The 23,388-nt window shown below is 44.7% G+C and overlaps 1 protein-coding gene and 1 non-coding gene across 2 annotated transcripts in view; both read left to right on the plus strand.

Annotated features, from left to right (window-relative positions):
* The first annotated feature begins 18,501 nt into the window (after positions 1 to 18,501).
* The window catches only part of LOC126088190 (uncharacterized), a 215,240-nt gene continuing 210,353 nt past the window's right edge, over positions 18,502 to 23,388 (plus strand). Inside the window, exon 1 of the mRNA XM_049906315.1 lies at positions 18,502 to 18,825. Coding sequence (XP_049762272.1) covers positions 18,502 to 18,825 — 324 coding nt within the window. The remainder of the gene's footprint in view (positions 18,826 to 23,388) is intronic.
* Positions 23,231 to 23,314, plus strand: Trnas-gga (transfer RNA serine (anticodon GGA)). The gene is given in 2 exon segments: positions 23,231 to 23,270; positions 23,280 to 23,314. It is a non-coding gene; the product is annotated as a tRNA-Ser (tRNA).

Here is a 23,388-nt window from a genome sequence, read left to right on the forward strand (position 1 = left end):
TAACGGAATAATTTTTTTCAGATTTTGTTAGCACTCGGCTAGCAAAAGCAATGGTTTTCTGAACAGTAGTGTCATTTTCTGTGGCTTCTTGAAATAAATGGGCACCAAGACCGAGTTTAGGAGAATCCATGCTAAGGCAGAAATCTTTTGATAGATCTGGATGAGCTAGTATTGGCGCGTTAAGTAGCGATTCTTTCAAAGAATTGAATTCCAACTGTGCTTGTTCGTCCCAGTTCCAAACAGTATTTTTTCCAGTGAGAGAACAAAGTTTTGGTGTAACAAGAATTTGCATATTCAGAAAACGACGGTAAAAATTTACGAGACCTAGAAAACTGCGGACTTGTTTTTTTATGTATGGAACTGGAATGGCTCTGATTGCTTCTAACTTTTCAGGATCCAGCTGAATGCCTTCAGAAGAAATAATATGTCCCAAAAACTTCACCTTTGTCCTACCGAATTCAGACTTTTCCAATTTAACTGTAATTCCAGATTCTGCAAAAATACGTAACAAACTGTTGAGGATGCGATTATGTTGTTCCCATGAAGCTTCTGCTATTAGAATATCGTCCACATATAAGGTGATGTGACGTTTTAAGAACTCAGGTAATATGGAATTCAGCCCGCGAATGAATGCTGCCGAAGAAATGTTCAAACCAAAAGGAAGTTTCCGAAACTGATAACAAACGCCGATACAAAGGAAAGCTGTGTATTTTCTACATTCTGGATGAAGTTCGATCTGATAAAAGCTGGATCTGAGATCAATGGAAGACAACACGTTTACACCATTAAACTTTTGAAGAAGTTCTTCCAACGTTTGCGGCCTGTCTGTTTCAGGAATAATGATAGTACTGATTTGTCTCGAATCTAAGACAAGCCTGATCGATCCATTTTTCTTCTCAACAACATGTAATGGATTGTTGTATGAGCTTACTGCAAGCTCAATAATGCCCTCGTCAAGCATAGATTGTATTTCTGCTCTAACACGGTCCCTATAATGTGCTGGAATTACGTATGGTCTAACACAAAATTTAATATGCTCACGAACACAAAATTGGTATTGAAATCCCTTGATTGTTCCTGTTTTATGAGTAAAAACTGTGGAACGTGCTTGTAAAATCTCAAAAAGGTCCTGCCTATCAGTGTCATTACAATTCTCAATTGTTTGAATTTTATTCTGAATTAACTCATTAGTTTCAAATATGCCGTCGATATCATCCCTGTCAGTACTTGCAGAGTGATTGTTAGTGTCTAGTACCGTAGAAAATTCCGAAGTGTTGTCTAACAGGAGGTAAAGCCGATTAATTTCCTCGTCATGGTTTGAAAGCCAATCTTCAAATTTCAAAGCTATTGACTGACCTTCTTTCTCTAAACTTATTTCAGCATCATGAAAGTTTACGATTGCTTTGTATTCATTCAAAAAGTCTACTCCCAGTATAATTTCCGTCGACAATAATGGAACAATAAGAAAGTTCATAGAGAAGCTGTGGCTTTGACAAAACAATTCTACGTTGGTTTGTTGGCGTACATCTACATTTTTTCCAATGATTGCACCTTGTAGTTTAATCTTACGTAACGGAAGTGTGGGGCAATCGTTCGATTTGTTGCATTTGCTAAAAGCTGTCTCACTAATTACTGAAATGGGACTGCCAGAGTCAAGTACTGCCGTAAATTTTACGTCATTTACAGTAATGTGAATCACAGGATATGCAATGTTGTTATGTTTTACGTTGTGTTCCTGGAGTAAGATGTCCCTAATGTCTTCCATTTTTACGTAATTACTAGCTACGGCAGCTGCGTCGTCAGTTTCATAAGTACGTTTTGTGGCTGTCAGCGATATGAGTCATTGCCTATTGTGTCTTTGTTGGCGCACGTCGTTATTGGGATTTGGAGACCAAACTTCTACAAATTCACCTTGTCGAGAGGGCCCTGCCCTGTTTGAATCCTGCCAGTTCTGATGCAGTTCAGGTCTGTCGTTATGATCATATTGTCTGTTGTCATGTCGGTAGATTCCATAGTATCTTTCTTGTCGGTCACGTGGTGGAGAATTTCTCCCTGAATTGCAATTGCGCGCTGGACCGTTGCGTCTAAAGTTATTCTGTCTCCCTTGATAATAATATTCCCATATTGTCTGTTTCTCTGATTGTCTCTGTGATAGTCATTACCGCAGAGAGGTGATCTTTCCCTGTAATTATTACTACTCTGCCAACGGTTGTCATACGGATGGTGTCTGTTTTGGTCACGATTTGTGTTGTGAGAATAGCCTTGTCATGTCCAGTTATTATTTCTTTCATCGCAGAATTGCGACGGATGTGACCTGTAATTGTTGTGTTCCTGTTTTCGTGTTCCACGATTGTCAGTGTCAATTTCTAATTCTTGTAAGAGTCCCTGAAAGGCTTCAATGTCGTCTTTGCAACGCCCTGCCAAAATAATATGTCGTAAATGTTCAGGTAATTTGATTAAGCAAATGCGGATGAGTTCTGAGGGGCTGTATGGGTTTGACAGGTACTGATTCTTGTGCAACATGTCTTCAAAATATTTCACAAGACTGGAGAATTCAGATTGTTCGAAATGTTTCATCATTATGATGCTATGTTTTACTCAGTCTTGTGCAGCTTGAGACCAATATGCTGAGAGGAAGACATGATAACATTCTCCTTCACTGTGACAATCGTGAATGACCGATCGAATTCTTACATCTGGTTCACTCTCTAAGTAGCCACACATAAATTCTAATCTGTGCTGCAATGACCAGTTGGGAGGAAAACAATGAAAGAATTGATGCGGCCATGATCGTGGATGAATGTCGTTGCCAGAATTCTTAAATGTTTCAATTTATATGTAGTAATGAACAGCTTATAGTCAAAATCATCATGTCGGCGAGTCGCACATCGCTCATTGTTACTTCGTTTCGGCGGTTCCATCTCAAAATTCAGTGCGCCTTGCTAATTTCTTTCATAATTTCCGAAGTGTCCTGTGTTATTGTTTTGTGGTTGTTCCGTATTTCTATGTCCCTCTTCCCGTACTGGAGCGCGAGTGTCCTCTGAAATATGTAATTCTTGTATTACTTGTGCCAACTGATCTTGTACTTCCCCGATTTCTCTTTTCTACTGTGTATTGATTTGATTTTGATTTTGTTTGAATTTTCTAATTTGTTCATACTCTTCAGTGTCATTCGGATCATCGTCTACCTTTATAGATAAGTTAGTGAACTGATCTGAAAGTTCGGCTACTTTATCCGATAGAGAGATTATTTCCTCTGTATGTTTTTCTGAACCAAGTTTCAGAGAGTCCATTTGTGTAGAAATCGTATCTACTGTGTCCTTTAAGTTTTCCTGAGATTTTGCAAGTTGTGTAACCGAATCGGTAGATGCAACTGAGTCAATTTTAGCTTGCAAGGTCTCATGATTTTCATGAACAATAGTTTGCAGTTCTTTTATGGCTACTTCGTGATTCTGTAATGCATTTTCATGCCACGAAAAAATAGGTTGAAAATGCTCACAAATTTGTGTTTTGACGTCATTACAGACTTTTTGACATTTCGATTGAATGTTATGTAACTCAGTAGTTAAATCTTCACGTGTTTGTTCAAGCGTGGTGTCTAACTTGCGAAGAATTTGTTCCATTGTGTCTAACTTTTGAAGCGTTTGCTGTGTTTGTCTCTGGTGTTGTTCCATTTTGTCTAACTTTTGGAAATTTTGTTCCATTGTGTCTAACTTTTGTAGCCTTTGTCCCATTTGTTGCATTAACTGTAATAACAATGCACTGGTGTCTGAAACATGTTCCTCAGTGCTATTTGGCAGTGCATTTGAACCGGCAATATTAGCATTTTGAAAAGCAGAAAATGTGTCTTGACTTATTTGAGAAAACGGTGAGGACGCAAAACCTGAATCTACAGTATTTGCAAGATTGTGCCCTGTCATTTCGGATTTCTGAGGCGAGCTGTTGCCGACCGATCGATCGATAATGCTTCCCTGTTCACTATTTCTTTCGCTGTCTACGCCATTATTTGCCGCCCGCTCCATTTCCCTATGCACAATTACCAAATTACTACTTTGAATGCCTGTTAATTCATTACACAGTGGTGCTGATAAGCTACGCTCGTCGTCACTATTATTTCTCAGTTTAGTTTGGAGCCTAGTGTTACGTTTTTCACACGCCATAATTATCACGTATTTCACCCGATAACACAGAAAAGCACAATTTGAAGAGCAAAACACATTAACATAGCACTGAAAATAATATCTACTTAATTGCAAGCGCAGCTGCGAAATACTTGGTGCAAATCTACATGCATGCCACAACTTTTTTACTGTACAACAATGAAAAACTACAACTACAAAAGAAATTCTGTCTATGATTACGCGCTAGCAATAAACAATAGCTACACTAATTACACAAACTACAAAAAAAAATCAGAAGATTCCAGAAAATCAGAAGATTCCAGAGAGGTATCCTCGGCTAAGGGTCGACATATGAAACGTCCCCTTAGAAAAATTATACATGACTGTGCTTAAACTGACACACAATATTTTTGGCGCAACGCAATCTGACTTTCAAAAATCCCTACAAAAGAATGGCCCTGACTAACATTAACCTATACGTTTCACAAATCACTTACCTCACAAAAATCTTCGTTACTCGAACTACTGCAATACGGCGAGCGCCACTACTGCCAGCTACATAAAAGATTCAAACTACTGAAGGCACTAACTACTGATAGGCATAGTTAGCAAATGAAAGATTTTGATAGAGAACAAACAATGTATTTACCTTAATAGTGTTCAAAAGTCATAATATATATATAGCAGTTCATGATATCCAGTCTTACAAATTTCAAAACTCCGCTGTTTCTCTCCCCACATCCACCACTGCTGGCAGCTCACCTCCAACTGCCCGACGCTACGCGCTGTTAACAGCCACCTGCCCAACACTACAATGGCAAATTCCAACAATGCCACCCAGCCACAGACTGAACACAGCACAGCCAGTGAATTTCATTCAGAGCGCTACGTGGCGTTACCATTAAAAAACCTAAACAGCCTACTTAGACGTTTTATTTTATAGTCAGTAGCGTTATTCAGAAGGAGATTTCTTTTGCAAATTCCTCACTTTAAGAGCTGCACCTCGGGCCGTAATTTTCGCGTTACCCATTTAACTTTGAGCACAAGCATATAGAGGCTAGTTCTTAAAGAGGTGGCCTGACTACAGTGGCTTTCTTTTTTTTTTTTTTTTAATCTTTATTCTTGATCTTTATGTTATACATATACAACCCACCACCTGAAATAATTAGTGGGTCCTGAAATGTTATAATATCATTCGCAGCCAATTTACAAATGTTACAATGGGCACAGGAGAGCGGATCTTTACTCTTACTAGTTTGTAGGGTACTGCCCATAGGCCTATAGCTAGTTGGTTTATCACATAGCTTTCCCAGCTTCGTATCCTAACCGCCCAAAGTTCATTTTGGAATGTCTACTTTGTTTCCCTGTACTGCTGCAACCATCGTTGCCTTTCCCACCAGACGACACTGTGCTGGTAGTGCCGCCTCAGCCTTCTGACAGGCTGGCGCTTATCCTCTAGTTCGGCTGACCATCGTGACGGAGAGGCCACCAAGGCCTTCTTCCTAGTTTGCACAGCTGCTTTCACCACTCTGGTAATCGCACTCACCAGCCCTTCAGCATACTTGTTCACGTCTTTGTCTTGGTGTAGGTCACGTTCTGGTAATGCAGAGATGTCACACTCCCTCGCTAGGCGTTCCCAATCTGCTCTATTGTAGTTCATCTGAACTTCCCACCCCTTGGTCCTGTGGCACTCTCTGTCGCCTGTTGTGAAAGTGATAAGATTGTGATCACATGTGGTGGCATTGTCTTCAGAGTTTGGTGTGGTTAGTGTCACATCAATGTTTGTGCCTTGTCTCCCCCCCCCCCCCCCCATAATCGATCTTCCGCTTTCTCTCCATTTGCGTCTCTTGTACCACTGTACCATAGGGGAGGGGGGGATGTCGCATTAATATCAGCAGTTACAATCACTTTTCGCTCCCGAAAAGCCATGATTACTCTTGTGAGGTGGTCCAAGTGTTGCTCAATATTATCTCCATACTGGAAGTTCATGTTTACGAAGGTTAATACTCTCGCGAGGGATTACATTTACACGACGTTGCAGTGACTGTTAGTGTATTGCGAGAGAGTTGTTACCCGCAATAATTTGTTTGTAATTATTATTGCCGCTCTCGGGTCGTCCCCGCTGCTGACAGTTTGCCATGTTGCGGCTGCGAAAGCTATTTTCCCAGCTTGGGTGTGCGGCTCCAGCAGGCAGAGCACGTCCAGTCTCTTCTCCTCCACCACCTTACGTAGCTCCTGCATCAAAACTCTTCTATTGTCAGTTTTTAGTTGAGCAATAGTTATTTTTGTACTTACGGGAAGTATGTATGTATGCGATCATCTGGCCAGTTCTTTCTCCAATCGAAAGTAATGTGTGCTTTTACCAAGAATGATTGTGTATGGATATCATTAAAATTAAATTTTTCGCCTCGTCTTTCAAAAACCTTCTTGGCGAGATCCCGCAGGGTTACGAAGTCGGAGGGGAGATTCAGACTTGAGCTGCATTCTGTCTACAGCCTCCGTCACCGAGAAGGCGACCTTGCTGCCCTATTTATGCCCTAACCGGACCACATGTTGCAACGCAGTGGTCAGGGTAGTTGGTTCCTCCAGTCTTGCCACTTGCATGGCGTGTTCTACGTTCGGGTACACCCTAACAGGGTGAAATGGTTCAAATGGCTCTGAGCACTATGGGACTTAACTTCTGAGGTCATCAGTCCCCTAGAACTTAGAACTACTTAAACCTAACTAACCTAAGGACATCACACACATCCATGCCCAAGGCAGAATTCAAACCTGCGATCGTAGCGTTCGCGCGGATCCAGCCTGTAGCGCCTACAACCGCTCGGCCACTCCGGCCGGCCTAACAGGGTGAGCAGGCGGTATTTTGACAGGAGTGGTGTCTTGTGTGGCTGGGAACACACTGGTGCTTGTTATGGCATTTTCTTGAACTGGATATTGTTCCATTCTGCGAAAATCATTTTTCTGCATGGACGCAGGTGGGGCGACTACCACAGGATGCTCTTGCTGTTCTAGCTATTTCATCGGCCTAAATTCCCGACTTTGGGAGGAGGGAGCAGCAACCATCGTGGGAAGCTCAATGTGTATCCCGATCTCAACCATTTCTATTTTATGTGTGCCCGAGATCGACCTCAAGAATTCTCTGAATTTGGTTGCCCTCATAGCGTACCACCTCCTTTTGCTCGTGGATTTTCGCTTTAGAATCCTGTTTTATGTGTGCCCGAGATCGACCTCAAGAATTCTCTGAATTTGGTTGCCCTCATAGCGTACCACCTCCTTTTGCTCGTGGATTTTCGCTTTAGAATCCTATTCGCATTTCTGTTTTCAGCCATAATCTACTGTCGAAATCAGCCTTTGTTCAAGCATCGTGTAAGTAAGGCAATTGCGACCAGTGACTCCACATGATCTTTTATCTTGTTTCTTGCGTGGAATGCATACCCCTGCTGCCTTGCAGTCTTTGCATGTGTGACTTTCATCACCGCACTTGCAGCAACCCGACCCCCTGGTGGTCCAGATCAACACAGTTATGGCAACGAGGTACCACGAGATAATCCCTGACGTTGACCGCGTGAAAACCAGTATATAGTTTGCCCATTGTCATTACTTTTTTCCACATTGCTCCGGTGACCTCAGAAACGTGATAGACGACATCACGTTCCCGAGGCCCCGTTTAAAATATCAGCTTAAAAGTCCTTTTACGGTCTTCGTCTTTCGTATTTTCAAAATTTTGTCTGTTTATTGCAGCGCGGGATTAACCGAGCGGTATGAGGCGTTGCAGTCATGGACTGTGCGGCTGGACCCGGCGGAGGTTCGAGTCCTCCCTCGGGCATGGGTGTATGTGCTTGTCCTTAGTGTGGTGTCACCGCCAGACACCACACTTGCTAGGTGGTAGCCTTTAAATCGGCCGCGGTCCGTTAGTATACGACGGACCCACGTGTCGCCACTGTCAGTGATTGCAGACCGAGCGCCGCCACACGGCAGGTCTAGAGACACTTCCTAGCACTCGCCCAGTTGTACAGCCGACTTTGCTAGAGATGGTTCACTGACAAATTACGCTCTCATTTGCCGAGACGATAGTTAGCATAGCCTTCAGCTACGTCATTTGCTACGACCTAGCAAGGCGCCATTATCATTTGCTATTTATCTTGTGATGCATGTACCGTCAGACCGATGTTCACCAATTATGGATTAAAGTTAAGTATTCCAACAGCTACGACCTTTTTTGCTAAAGCCTAACTTCCTTAAATATTCCAGACCTCACGCCAACCTGCGTGAGCTTAACGCGTGCCTTTCGGCTACCAATCATAGTGGCTTGGCTGTCTTGCCAAGTCACAACACTTAGGATAATTTAGGTTAAGTAGTGTGTAAGCTTAGGGACTGATGACCTTAGCTGTTAAGTCCCATAAGATTTCACACAAATTTGAACATATTTTTTGTCTGTTTATTGTTCCATACAATTCCTCATCTTTCATTACTGTGGGTACATCATACAGGATAACTAGATTTCTTTTCTTGGGTGGCTCGCATTTTACCACTTTGCTGACCTTTTGGTTATTCAGTAGTTTTTCTTTGTCCTACTCAGTTGTTACATCTACGATTACAATATTTTTACCAGGTTTGACCCTGTTAATCTTAGTTTTATCTCTTACAGTATTAACAATTGTTGTCAATAGTTCCTGTACTTTTTTGATGTCCTGACCAGGCAGGGACCTAAGGAAGACCGCCGTGTCTGGCCGTTCGATAACTTTCGGGATCGTATCCTTTGTGGTCTGCGGCTTGGGTGGCTCTTGCGCGACCACTCCCGCCCAGGTCTTTGTCGGTTGTTTTCATAATCTCAAGTTCTTCAACGCGGCCTTCGAGTTTGGCGTTGGCAATAGCCCATGCTGCCAACTCGTTTTTAATCGCTGTTAACGCCGCTTGACTAATTTTACCGCTTTTAATGTGATCCTAGCATGCCTCTGTAACACATTCTCGTCGGTTGCCTGTCCCAGCTCGTCCTGTGGAGAGGAATCAGACATCACAGATGCCCGTGAAGGCGCACTCATATTACTCATTTCTGTTTCAGCCATCATGAGTTAACGAGTGATAAAAAGGTGGGAGCCCGTCTCTTAGCCCGGACTGGCTCCTTTGGCATGCGAGGGGGGAGGGGAGCGGGACAGATGCAACTCGCCCACCGACCTCACCCCTAGGCCAAGGGCACTCCCGAGCTACCGGGTTCAGCACGCCATCGCCAACATACTGGTCCCTCGGTGCTCGGTGGCCCCGTCATCACTCAGCGCTCCTCGGCAAGTACACCCCGTAATCCGGAGAAGCGTATGCACTTCTAGTCCTTCGTCGCATCCTAGCCCGAGCTTCCACCTCTCAGCTAGGGACCCACTCCTACTCAGGTGGTGGGCCGGTTACCCAGTCGTTCTTCGGTATGGAACCAGATAACCTGGCTCATTCAATGTCATCACCCCCTGGGTTTGGCAGAACACGGCCCGCTTACCATGGGCCTGACGAAGCGTCGCTGCCGACTCGCGTTGAGATCCCACGAGTAGCAGCTGCCCAGTGAGGAGGAGTCGCACACAGAGTGAGCAACACCCCCCACTGCCTAGCAGCCCCCCCCCCCTCAACCCTCCCCCACAAGGGACAGAGCTTCGGTCCCAGGACACAGCTCCCTTCCCTTTCGCGTCGGGTTGGGTCGCAGCTCTTCGCAAGGCAACGTTCGGGCGGGCCCGAGAAATGCCGATCTTGACGTCTGGCAACACGGGAAGGCGGAAAGAGCCGCTTGGGAAGTAGAGGCTATGTATGACACATCACTCCCCCATGTGAGGCCTGTCGCCGGCACGCTCGACCAGAAGCGTTACGCACTGGTGCGAGATTGCGTGCCTTAAGCCGTCGGCACACGGACCGTGCATCCGAACGTTGAGCGTGCCGAGTTCCTGACGTCATAGCGTGGAATAGCTCGCTCGGGAGTCTTTCCGAACGTGCAGAGCAATATCTGGCATGTCAGATACTCTGAGCGTGCGTCTGAGCGTTGACCAATGAGATGGCACAGCGCCACCTACGTCACACGCACGCCGTGTCCCTTCAGTACAGAGTTTGTGAGGTGCCATATTGCCATTCATTTCAAGCCTATATGTATATATGCCGTTTGTGAGCACCAGCAAATTGAGAATCACTGGAAAACCCGTTGTTAGTTGTGTGATTCGTTCCAATAAAATAACGAGAAACATCATATTCGTGGCAAAAGAATTACTGTAACTTGTGCATTATGAGAGTAGGCTATTGGAAGGCAGCGACACACTGAAGATCCACCCAAAACCCATTGTTCTTATAATTAAACTGTCGGCATGGTAGCTCAGCATGTTCGCTCAGAGAGCTGGTTGGCCTCTCTAATAAAAGAACTAAGTGGAAGGATCAGCAAACGAACTTCACCGTATATCATGTGACGTCCTCAACAACCAAACACAGCGATCAAGAACGAACAACATGCAAAAAAAGCAACCAAAAAAAAAGAGGTAGCAAGAATGCCGGCACGGTAGCTCAGCGTGTTCGGTCAGAGGGCTGCGTGCTCTCTGTAATAAAAAAACTGAGTCAAGGAATCAACGATCAACTTGAACGGATGTCTTGTGACGTCCGCCCAGACCAAACACAACGAACTACACTACTGGAAATGGAAAAAAGAACACATTGACACCGGTGTGTCAGACCCACCATACTTGCTACGGACACTGCGAGAGGGCTGTACAAGCAATGAGCACACGCACGGCACAGCGGACACACCAGGAACCGCGGTGTTGGCCGTCGAATGGCGCTAGCTGCGCAGCATTTGTGCACCGCCGCCGTCAGTGTCAGCCAGTTTGCCGTGGCATACGGAGCTCCATCGCAGTCTTTAACACTGGTAGCATGCCGCGACAGCGTGGACGTGAACCGTATGTGCAGTTGATGGACTTTGAGCGAGGGCGTATAGTGGGCATGCGGGAGGCCGGGTGGACGTACCGCCGAATTGCTCAACACGTGGGGCGTGAGGTCTCCACAGTACATCGATGTTGTCGCCAGTGGTCGGCGGAAGGTGCACGTGCCCGTCGACCTGGGACCGGACGGCAGCGACGCACGGATGCACGCCAAGACCGTAGGATCCTACGCAGTGCCGTAGGGGACCGCACCGCCACTGCCCAGCAAATTAGGGACACTGTTGCTCCTGGGGTATCGGCGAGGACCATTCGCAACCGTCTCCATGAAGCTGGGCTACGGTCCCGCACACCGTTAGGCCGTCTTCCGCTCACGCCCCAACATCGTGCAGCCCGCCTCCAGTGGTGTCGCGACAGGCGTGAATGGAGGGACGAATGGAGACGTGTCGTCTTCAGCGATGAGAGTCGCTTCTGCCTTGGTGCCAATGATGGTCGTATGCGTGTTTGGTGCCGTGCAGGTGAGCGCCACAATCAGGACTGCATACGACCGAGGCACACAGGGCCAACACCCGGCATCATGGTGTGGGGAGCGATCTCCTACACTGGCCGTACACCACTGGTGATCGTCGAGGGGACACTGAATAGTGCACGGTACATCCAAACCGTCATCGAACCCATCGTTCTACCATTCCTAGACCGGCAAGGGAACTTGCTGTTTCAACAGGACAATGCACGTCCGCATGTATCCCGTGCCACCCAACGTGCTCTAGAAGGTGTAAGTCAACTACCCTGGCCAGCAAGATCTCCGGATCTGTCCTCCATTGAGCATGTTTGGGACTGGATGAAGCGTCGTCTCACGCGGTCTGCACGTCCAGCACGAACGCTGGTCCAACTGAGGCGCCAGGTGGAAATGGCATGGCAAGCCGTTCCACAGGACTACATCCAGCATCTCTACGATCGTCTCCATGGGAGAATAGCAGCCTGCATTGCTGCGAAAGGTGGATATACACTGTACTAGTGCCGACATTGTGCATGCTCTGTTGCCTGTGTCTATGTGCCTGTGGTTCTGTCAGTGTGATCATGTGATGTATCTGACCCCAGGAATGTGTCAATAAAGTTTCCCCTTCCTGGGACAATGAATTCACGGTGTTCTTATTTCAATTTCCAGGAGTGTATATCGAACAAAATGAAAAAAATAAATAAAAATAAAAAGCTGAGTGAGTATCGTCACTGCTCCCCATGAAGGATCAACTTTGGGCAGTGGTTCGCGACTCGACACTTCCAAATTTTTTTCCCAACATTTGCGTTTTTATTAGGTTCTGATACTTTATTATTAGTCTAATATAAGTAAATACTATAATATTTGATGTTATTTAAATAGTTGACCTTTTCTTGAAGGGTGACTGAGCGTTCAGCAGCACGTTGAACTTGGCACGCTCAACGTTAACGTCCGACAGCACGATCCGTGTGCCGACGGCTTTACGGCGCGCCGGCGGCGAGCGGGTTCGCACCAAGCGCACCGTGCAAGCGACAGAGGAACTGCGAGATGGCCAAAGCCTTCTAGATACAAGGCCTACGCACAGCGGCCATATTGGCACGTGACGTCACAAACTGTTGGCCATCTTATCTTCAGTCGGCAGTCCTATTGGCGTGTATGTTGTGTTGAAAATGTGTGACACGTGAAAGTGATATATATTTCATACAGTATTCGCTTACAGTTCTTCGAAGTATGGGATACAAGTGCTGCGTTCCCTTTTGCCAGGGAAATTATAAATCCCAAAAAGGCATGAAAGTGTGGTGTCACCGCCAGACACCACACTTGCTAGGTGGTAGCTTTAAATCGGCCGCGGTCCATTAGTACATGTCGGACCCGCGTGTCGCCACTGTCAGTGATCGCAGACCGAGCGCCACCACACGGCAGGTCTAGAGAGACGTACAAGCACTCGCCCCAGTTGTACGACGACTTTGCTAGCGACTACACTGACGAAGCCTTTCTCTCATTAGCCGAGAGACAGTTAGAATAGCCTTCAGCTAAGTCCATGGCTACGACATAGCAAGGCGCCATTAACCATTTCTATAGAGAGTCTCACTTATATCATCAAGAATGCTGTATACAAATGATGGATTAAAGTTAAGTATTAAAGAAGCTACGTACTTTTCTTTATAGCATTCATTACGTATCCTGTTTCAGACCTCACGCCCATCTGCGTGAGCTTAACGCGTACCTTTCGGCTACTTCCGAGTGGCGTGGCTGTCTTGCTACGCCACAACAGAAAGTCCACATGTTTCGATTTCCCAAATGTGTAAAGTTGAGAAAACGCTGGATGGCAGCTATTCCCAGACAGGAATTTGTGTCTACATATAATTCAAGGGTAAGTAAATGACAAAAAAATTGTAACGTGTTATTTGTTTCCATTGCACCACACTTGCCAATTGTTTTTAAAAGCAGTTATGTATCATGTACCAGCATCATTTGTTTCTTAATTCTGGATCATTGCTGCGAGGTTAATACGAAGCTGGCTGTGAAATGTCTCTCATATTTGCAACTATTGTCACACAGAATAGTTATATTAATTAGTGTGACTCGAATATGTTTAGTATTCCGTATCATTTCTACCAGATTATTGAGTTTCCAGTAATTGTATTTGGAAGAACTACAGAATGATTATGTTCAGTTTTACATATACAGCTATTCGGAAATAATTTCAATTTGAGTAAGCTACCGTAGAAAATTGCGTTAATGAATTCAGTGTTCGACAGATTAAGCAGTATAGAAAGCAAAATTTCGAGGTAAGTGCATTATGATTAAATTAACAGCACTCTGTAACACGAATTTCAATCAAGGATATAGGAGAAACAATCTTTTCATGTTTAAGGTTCTAAAGTTCTGGAGAAACAGGAAAATAAAATACTTTTTCGGGTTTTTTGATTTATTAAACATTATGTCAGGAGGTGCTCCATTCGTCGAATGATTTGAGTTTCGTGTGAGGTCAGCAAATTTTTAGGTGGAGAGGAAAATTTACGAAAATAACCGGGGAAACAAATTCTTAAATTCTGTAGGAGCTCCAGCTGCTTTACTTAAAACCGAACACGTCTGCTTGTTGTTGCATATTGCCGATTTTTTACTGCAAGATAACGTAGCTCCTGAGGTAAAAGACAGAATTTAAAATTACAGTTGGTATTGAAGCCTAGAAACGCGTATTTAAGGCAAATCGTCAAAATAATTTTACATCTTGAAATAACATAGGGCAGTTTGTTCAGTTACTTTACGCAATGATATGAATTTCCAGACTTCCATTACAAGGCCATGTGGAAGAGGAAAGCACTAGAATCCCGATGCGATCTCAGTTCTAAATCTCGTAAAGTTCGTATATCTGCAGAGTGATAACAGATGCGTTCCGATCCAGACCTGGCCATCAATATGTGACGTCACAAGTGTGCGCGCAGGTCTGTAGTCTAGGTGGTGTTGGCTTGGTCCGCGCTCAACTCATCCGACCTCACGCCAAACCCACAACTGCTTTTTTCTTTTAAATCTTTATTTCCAGAAAAGCTTATTAATTATACAATCTAGCCCACTGCCTTATGTGATTAGTGGGCCGAAAATAGTGATACACTGATATAAGTTGCAGCTATTCTAAGTTATATTTTAGTAACTAGTTAGTAGGAAAGCTATAAGGAAAATGCAATTGGGCAAATTAGTGTGTTAATTTACTACTAAGTAGGTAACCTAACTATAGACTAGTCACTAAAGCCTGCAGCGTTACAAATGTGTCAGTTGTAAAGTATAAACCTACTATAGAGCCTTGCTCTTTGAGCTAACCCCAATGAGCGTGCCCCTGACACTGGGCAGGCCAAGATGTTGATCGCTGCAGGTTTCTAAGGATAGTGTCTAAAAACTAAGTCCTACAACTAAACTTATCCTAAGGTCAAATCAGGTGCGTTGTCCAGATCGGTAAGATTGCACCCCACTCCCCCTAAATCCCGAGGCGCGGCGGATTCAAGACAGGAAGTCGGCCTTTCCGCGCCCAGGCGGTTTGGGAATAGGGTACCAGACTCCATCGGTGTTTAGGTAGTTCTCTTATAGGTGCTAATTTAATTCTCTCAGATAGTCCTCTAAGACTTTCTGTGATACCGCGTTAGCCAGTTTATTAATATTCTGAAAGGTGTCGTGTTGTCTGAGCAGTCTATATCTGTCATTGTGCGGTAGTTGGTCACGTAAAACTGAGGCCACATCATTGAAAAGGGGGCACTCGTAGACTACATGGTCAGGAGTACCCCCCGGAACACCAGAGTCACACGCAGGTGTCGCCTTTTTCCCGAATGAGACATAAATAGGTCGAGTAGGGTCCATGTCCAATGAGAAAGCGAATTAGTCCCCGGACTACTGCTTTTTTTTTAAATCTTTATTAACACAATCCATTACAACTATATGAGAAATACAAAAATAACCCACCACCTCAATATTTAGTGGGTCTATGTATTATACTACTGCTAAAATACAGCAAATTCTACTTTTTGTTATTATGACTGGCTAACTTGTGGACAAGGTTAATCTATTGGACTATCCTACTATTCTGCTATTGTAAGTAGGCTGTTTAGGTTCTTATATTGGTAACGCCGCTGCCACGTAGCGCTCTCTGTATGAGAATCACTGGCTGTGCTGTGTGCAGCCTGTGGCTAGTTTGCATTGTTGTCTGCCATTGTAGTGTTGGGCAGCGGCAGCTGGATGTGAACAGCGCGTAGTATTGCGCAGTTGGAGGTGAGCCGCCAGCAGTGGTGGATGTGGGGAGAGAGATGGCGGAAGTTTTGAAATTGAACTGCTATATATATTATGATTATTAAGGTAAATACAGTGTCTCTTTCAAATTCTGAAGGTGGCAGGGGTAAAATACAGGGAGCGAAAGGCTATTTACAGTTTGTACAGAAACCAGATGGCAGTTATAAGAGTCGAGGGGCATGAAAGGGAAGCAGTGGTTGAGAAAGGAGTAAGACAGGGTTGTAGCCTCTCCCCGATGTTATTCAATCTGTATATTGAGCAAGCAGTAAAGGAAACAAAGGAAAAATTCGGAGTAGGTATTAAAATTCATGGAGAAGAAGTAAAAACTTTGAGGTTCGCCGATGACATTGTAATTCTGTCAGAGACAGCAAAGGACTTGGAAGAGCAGTTGAACGGAATGGACAGTGTCTTGAAAGGAAGATATAAGATGAACATCAACAAAAGCAAAACGAGGATAATGGAATGTAGTCAGATTAAGTCGGGTGATGCTGAGGGAATTAGATTAGGAAATGAGACACTTAAAGTAGTAAAGGAGTTTTGCTATTTAGGGAGTAAAATAACCGATGATGGTCGAAGTAGAGAGGATATAAAATGTAGACTGGCAATGGCAAGGAAAGCGTTTCTCAAGAAGAGGAATTTGTTAACATCGAGTATAGATTTAAGTGTCAGGAAGTCGTTTCTGAAAGTATTTGTATGGAGTGTAGCCATGTATGGAAGTGAAACATGGACGATAACTAGTTTGGACAAGAAGAGAATAGAAGCTTTCGAAATGTGGTGCTACAGAAGAATGCTGAAGATAAGGTGGGTAGATCACGTAACTAATGAGGAGGTATTGAATAGGATTGGGGAGAAGAGAAGTTTGTGGCACAACTTGACTAGAAGAAGGGATCGGTTGGTAAAACATGTTTTGAGGCATCAGGGGATCACAAATTTAGCATTGGAGGGCAGTGTGGAGGGTAAAAATCGTAGAGGGAGACCAAGAGATGAATACACTAAGCAGATTCAGAAGGATGTAGGTTGCAGTAGATACTGGGAGATGAAGAAGCTTGCACAGGATAGAGTAGCATGGAGAGCTGCATCAAACCAGTCTCAGGACTGAAGACCACAACAACAACAACAACAGTGTTTGTTCTCTATTAAAATCTTTCATTTGCTAACTATCCCTATCAGTAGTTAGTGCCTTCAGTAGTTTCAATCTTTTATTTAGCTGGCAGTAGTGGCGCTCGCTGTATTGCAGTAGTTCGAGTAACGAAGATTTTTGTGACGTAAGTGATTTGTGAAAGGTATAGGTTAATGTTAGTCAGGGCCATTCTTTTGTAGGGATTTTTGAAAGTCAGATTGCGTTGCGCTAAAAGTTATTGTGTGTCAGTTTAACCACAGTCATGTATAATTTGTTCTAAGGGGACGTTTCACTATATTCTGCAGCGATTACAGGTGTGCCAGTTGGTGTTACAAACCTACTGTTGTAAGGCCTGCTCACTGAGCTAAACCCATGTGAGCGTGCCCCTGGCACTGGGCTGGCCAAGTCTGTTTTGTCGCTGCAGTCCCTACTTGTTAGTGTTGTTAGTGTTCTAAGTCTACCACTACTACTAATGTAATTGGTTCTATGTCTAAGTTGAGTGCAGTTGTCGTAGCCTGGTGGGTGATGCACTCGCTGGCCTGGTCCAGTAGTGCGGCGGATTCCAGTCAGGGGAGACTGGCCTGCTCCGCACCCGGCGGTATGGCGAGTACATCTCAGTCTATTCCGGTTCAATATCATCTTTCTTGGTTTCTTAAGAATTCTCGCAAAACCTTATGTGATACCTCGTTTGCCAATGTGTTGAGGATAGTAAAGGTGTCGGCACGTCGTATTAGGGCATAAGTGTCGTGATCGGGTAATTGCGTTCGCAGGTCATACGCCACATCATCATATAGCGGGCAGTCATAGATGATGTGCTCAGGTGTTCCGTCTTGAGCGCCACAGTCGCACGCTGGTGTAGCTCTTTTTCCAAACCGACATAGATATGTCGAATATGGTCCATGTCCCGTGAGAAAGTGCAATAGTCCCCTGCTTGGCTCGAAGTGGGTCATCCCAAGTCGCTCCTTTATATTTGGCAGCAGCTGAAAGACCCTTCTGCCAGCTTCTTCGTTCTCCCAAGATGTTTGCCATAACTCCTCCCCTCTTCTTTTTATGCCAGGTTTATCTCCTACCTGAACCCCCAATACGTCCCTTGTCTTATCTATCTTTCCCTTAGTCACCCAATACCATGCGGCCTGTTCCCTTATCTTTATGTCTAACGGGCATAATCCCATTAACACCAATAGAGCCCCCCCGGGTGTCGTTCTGTAGGCACCTACAGACCGCATTATCATGTTTCTTTGCACCCTTCTCACGGCCATGGCAGGCATCACCCTCGTGAGCCTGTGGGCCCAGACTCCACACGCATAACCTACTATTGATGAAAGGATGCTGTTGTGATATAATTTGATGAGAGCAGGTGGCAGGTGAAATCTTTTATGACCGATATTGACGAGGTTGTTCAAGGTTTCTATTGCGCGTAGTGTAATGGTTTCGATATGAGATATGTAGTTCCATTTTTCATCTATAATTACTCCAAGGTATCGCGCTTCGCGACGCCGAAGAACTGGAATTCCATCAATTCGGACTACTGCTTTTGCAAGTTTCGGGGTAATTCATCAATACGGGTTTCTGCTAGGGTACGCGTTCCATATGAGCAAAGCTTACCACGCTCGCGAGCCATTGCGAGCTCTGCAGACTGACAGAGGCGACCGTCTCGCTGCAGACGAGAGCCTGCTTTCCGGCTGGTGCGGCCTCGCTCTCGTTGCCGCTGCGGGCGCTTCCTGCCCGCCAGTACATAAAGCGCAGCGGGCGCGGAGGGAGGCCAGCCTCAGCGGAATGGACGGCGGCGGCAGCAGCAGCAGCAGCAGCAGCAGCAGGTGGCGGACGAGCGGACATGGGGCACCCCCGTGTCGGAGCCTGGGGCCCACACTGCTCGCCCTGCTACCGGCGACCGCCGCCTTGGGCTTTGTCAAGGTACCGCCTCCTCGAAATTACTATTTTTTTTAAATTTATTGCGATTTGGTATTAACAGTTCAGTTACAGAAGTGAGCAGTGTCAGGGCAGAATAATGTGGCGGGGAGATGCGCAGTCGGCAGGGAACGTTGGTTGGTTGGGGTTAAAGGGACCAAACAGCAAGGTCATCAGTCCCTTGTTTCAAATTTGGTCCCTGCAGACAGTGTGACATCCCAGAAAAGTCAGAACGATAAAAGGGGAAAAGGCTAAAAAACGTAAAAGTGCAGTCAGGTCGTCAATGGCAAAAACAGAATGAGGTGTAAGTCAACAAGAGAGCGACACCAACGCTATACTAGAGGCAGGAAATATCCCACCTATGAAGCAGACCACCTGCAACTTAAAGGCGTGCAACCGCTAGAATGTAGAAGTGCGTATGGGAAAAGGAGACTAACCAATCCTAAAAAGTGATAAAAACAGAGTAAAATGGGATGCAAAGAGGATCTCGTCCAGGTATGGGAGTCGGGAGCAGCGAACGTTTGTCGAGAGCGGTAGTAGAGGAAGCTGCGGGCAGTGCTCACATTTTTTTTCTAAACATTATTTGTAGTTCCTTCACGCCGTCACTTGCATGGTAATCATTCAAACTGTCGCCTCTGGTTTGGCTGGTATGTAAAAGGAATTTCGCTGAAAATGCATCGATTTTCGCCTTGCTTGTTAACAATTTGCATCTTTCACAGAGGCATCATGAGTGGCGAATTTTGAACAGAACATACACATTTCTCTTGTTGTCTCATTAAAATTTTCTTAGTTTGCCAAAACACGGTGGAGTTCACAGTGTCACCTCACTAACATGTTAAATACCAGGTGATCAAAAAGTCAGTATAAATTTGAAAACTGAATAAATCACGGAATAATGTAGATAGAGAGGTACAAACTGACACACGTGCTTGGAATGACATGGGGTTTTATTAGAACCACAAAAAGACAAAAGTTCAAAAAATGTCCGGCAGATGGCGCTTCATCTGATCAGAATAGCAATAATTAGCACAACAAAGTAAGACAAAGCAAAGATGATGTTCTTTACAGGAAATGCTCAATATACCCACCATCTTTCCCCAACTATAGCTGTAGTCGAGGAATAATGTTGTGAACAGCACTGTAAAGCATGTCCGGAGTTATGGTGATGCAATGGCGTCGGATGTTGTCTTTCAGCATCCCTAGAGATGTCGGTCGATCACGATACACTTGCGACTTCAGGTAATCCCAAAGCCAATAATCGCACGGAGTGAGGTCTGGGGACCTGGGAGGCCAAGCATGACGAAAGTGGCGGCTGAGCACACGATCGTCACCAAACGACGCGCGCAAGAGATCTTTCACGCGTCTAGCAATATGGGGTGGTTCTAATAAAACCTCATGTCATTCCAAGCATGTGCGTCAATTTTTACCTCTCTATCTACATTATTCCGTGGTTTATTAAGTTTTCAAATTTATACTGATGTTTGGATCACCCGGTATATTCGCAGTTGCGAACAGGTCAGCCATCAGCCGCAGAAGGGATGACGACAACGAAAATTCGGCAATGAAAATGTATGCCAGATCGGGACTCCAACCCGGATTTCCCACTTATTGCGAGCGCTCGCCTTACAATTTCGCTATCCGTGTACGACTGTCGGATAGACCCAAACTTCCATATGTCGTCACCATGATTCTACGACCTACACTCGTACATCCATTTGTGTTTATTCCCGTACGAGTCAAACGTTGTACTTGAAAGTCGCTTGCCCGGTATCGACAGAGAAATAGGATATTGCAGTGCCTGTATTAATGCAAAGGAATCAGAATGATACAGACATTGCAGTATCAAAACCATGTTGAGCAGACTCAACGGCGAGAGAATTCTGAAACAGTAAGGTAATGTCAGTAGCTTATGAAAAAGAACATCGTCGGTACAAAATAAACGTGCAATGTCTCCACTTGTGTTGTTCCAAGGGTAATAGTATTCCTCTTTTTCGCCAGCTATCGAAAACCCTTAAAAATTATATTCTTTCACTGAAAAAGTCTGCAAGTAGTTGAATACCACGGTGTTTAATCGAGCTTTGCGTCTTAACCATATGCTCAAATACGCTTCTCTTTGCTTGTTGACATTTACCAAAATCTCATTTCGATATCTCAAACCATTTAGGAAATATGACGATGTTTTGAACATTTGACTCTGGCTTTAGCGCTGGAGCGGCGCGATCGGAAATGACCGTGCTACATCGCATCAATTTTCTCGAGTTTTGTGACACAGTCCTCTACCCAAATGTAAAGAAAAATTCAATATTAAACTTCCTGGCAGGTTAAAACTGTGTGCCGGACCGAGACTCGAACTCGGTCCTGAGTTCTAGTCTCGGTCCGGCACACAGTTTTAATCTGACAGGAAGTTTCATATCAGCGCACACTCCGCTGCAGAGTGAAAATTTCATTCTGAAAAATTCAATATGTTAGCTAAATTGGATACACAACAGCATATTACTTAAGGGGCACCAAACGCAAAATCATAACGATCCCTATTTTTCATTACAAACTTTTCGAATTTCACGCAATGTCTTACTTCCATGTAAATATTACAACAGCTATGACCATTAACGAAATGAAGCGCACATCATCATGAACGCGACATATAAAGCTACAACTAACGCAAAAATAAAATTTTTTAAGGAATAGTTTCTGTAAAATCGTTTGAGAAAGATTGCTGTGTGTGCGCCTCGGTTTTGTCGTCACCGACTGGCCGAAAGCTGGTACACAATATTCACCTCCACTTCCGAACAAACGAATGAAATTGCCCAGGGCTTTGGACGGAAACTGGTGAGTGCGCATAGACCTCCGTACCCTGCGAATACTCTCACTACAGATTTCATACATAGTGCCATATACAGGGCACAGGCCTCCAGAATTATCATGACGTCTCACGCTGGATCCTTGTGTCTGACTTATAACTGGATATCGGCTTCTTGCAGATGCCGGGCAATACTGACATAGTCTGTTATGGACAGCTGACGGAACAGGGCCGCCACAGATGTAGGTTGGAGAATTCGTGCTCTGATCAGGGCCTTAGGAAACGTGCGACGTTGTCTACCATAGGGTGAACACCCTAGTACGACATGGTTGAGGTCTGCAGTCTCAGTTGCATGGACTTCGCGCTACGGAGATCGCTGAACTTTCATCCCGTACAGATGTGAAGAGTAACAGCAGTGACCCAGCTGGATGCGCGTTATAATAGTGGCATGACGTCTAGGTAGCTTTATTTAGAAGAACCAGGTTTTTCGCGGAATATTCGGCTTTATTTCCTTTATAATGTCTTCCTTTGGATTGGTGTGAGATCTCTCACGCCTTTGACCATTCTTGATGGACTTTTCACTTTACGCCAGCAACAACATCAGTATTTTTTTTCAAACATAGGAATTATACAGTCTACCGGTTGCAAATAACTGTTTGGTACAACTGGCCTAGGTTTCGACACTACCACGTCTGTCTTCATCAGAATGAAATTTTGAGTAACAGTAAAAATCTGATTGAGATGTTGTTCCTAGCTAGGAATACGTAACAAGACTGAAATGTGTTTTATTTTATATTTGACTTGAGCAAAGGTGTTCTAAATTGTGACCATTGCTTTCTCGCAACGTAATTTTACGGCTTCTCAAAATTCAATCTGATGAAGACAGTCTTAGTAGCGTTGGAACCTAGGTCAATTGTACCAAATAGTTATTTGCAACCGGTTGGCTGTATTATTCCTCGTTTCGCCACGTGGTTCGCTATTTCGTTATATGAGATAGCAGAATCCGTTGATCCATATCAACTCGTTGTTAAGCACACGTCACACCTGTCACACGTAGAGAGAGTGTACAGCGCACGTCGCCAACATCAAACTAGCATTTGGGGCTGGATTGACGGCTTTTTTGGTAGCAACGAGCAGCGTATTCCGTAGGGACTACAGAAAGTAGTTACACATGTTTTGCCACGCTACGACCACTGCACAGCAAGTGTGGCGTATTGTCATAAGAGCGCTCACGTTTCTGGTTTTCTACAGACACAGTTCTGTCACATTCTAACAAGATCGCGACACTTCTGTATACGATAATGGATGAGTGGGAGTAATATCGTTTATATTAACTTGTAACATTGCGTTTTCAATAGGAGGCGTACTGACCGTACACTTCTACTTGGCTCCTATATGGTCGGCGGAAGTGGCTGACTTCAGCAGGCTCCGGAATGTTTACGTTCGCTGCTAACACTAGCTACGTAACAGTTCTGTGCACCATAACAATAAATAGCCCCTATGAATATAGTGCTGATCCGCATACAGTGCTGTGTATAGTGACTGTTAATATTATTTACCAAAATCAGCGAAGGGGCTCTATATGATACCTTATCCCACTCGGTGTCGCCGGCCTGGGTGGCCAAGCGGTTAAAGGCGCTACAGTCTGGAACCGCGCGACCGCTGCGGTCGCAGGTTCGAATCCTGCCTCGGGCGTGGATGTGTGTGATGTCCTTAGGTTAGTTAGGTCTAAGTAGTTCTAAGTTCTAAAGGGACTGATGACCATAGAA

This window comes from Schistocerca cancellata, chromosome 6 (assembly GCF_023864275.1).
Source record: "Schistocerca cancellata isolate TAMUIC-IGC-003103 chromosome 6, iqSchCanc2.1, whole genome shotgun sequence".
Taxonomy (NCBI): Eukaryota; Metazoa; Arthropoda; class Insecta; order Orthoptera; family Acrididae; genus Schistocerca; species Schistocerca cancellata.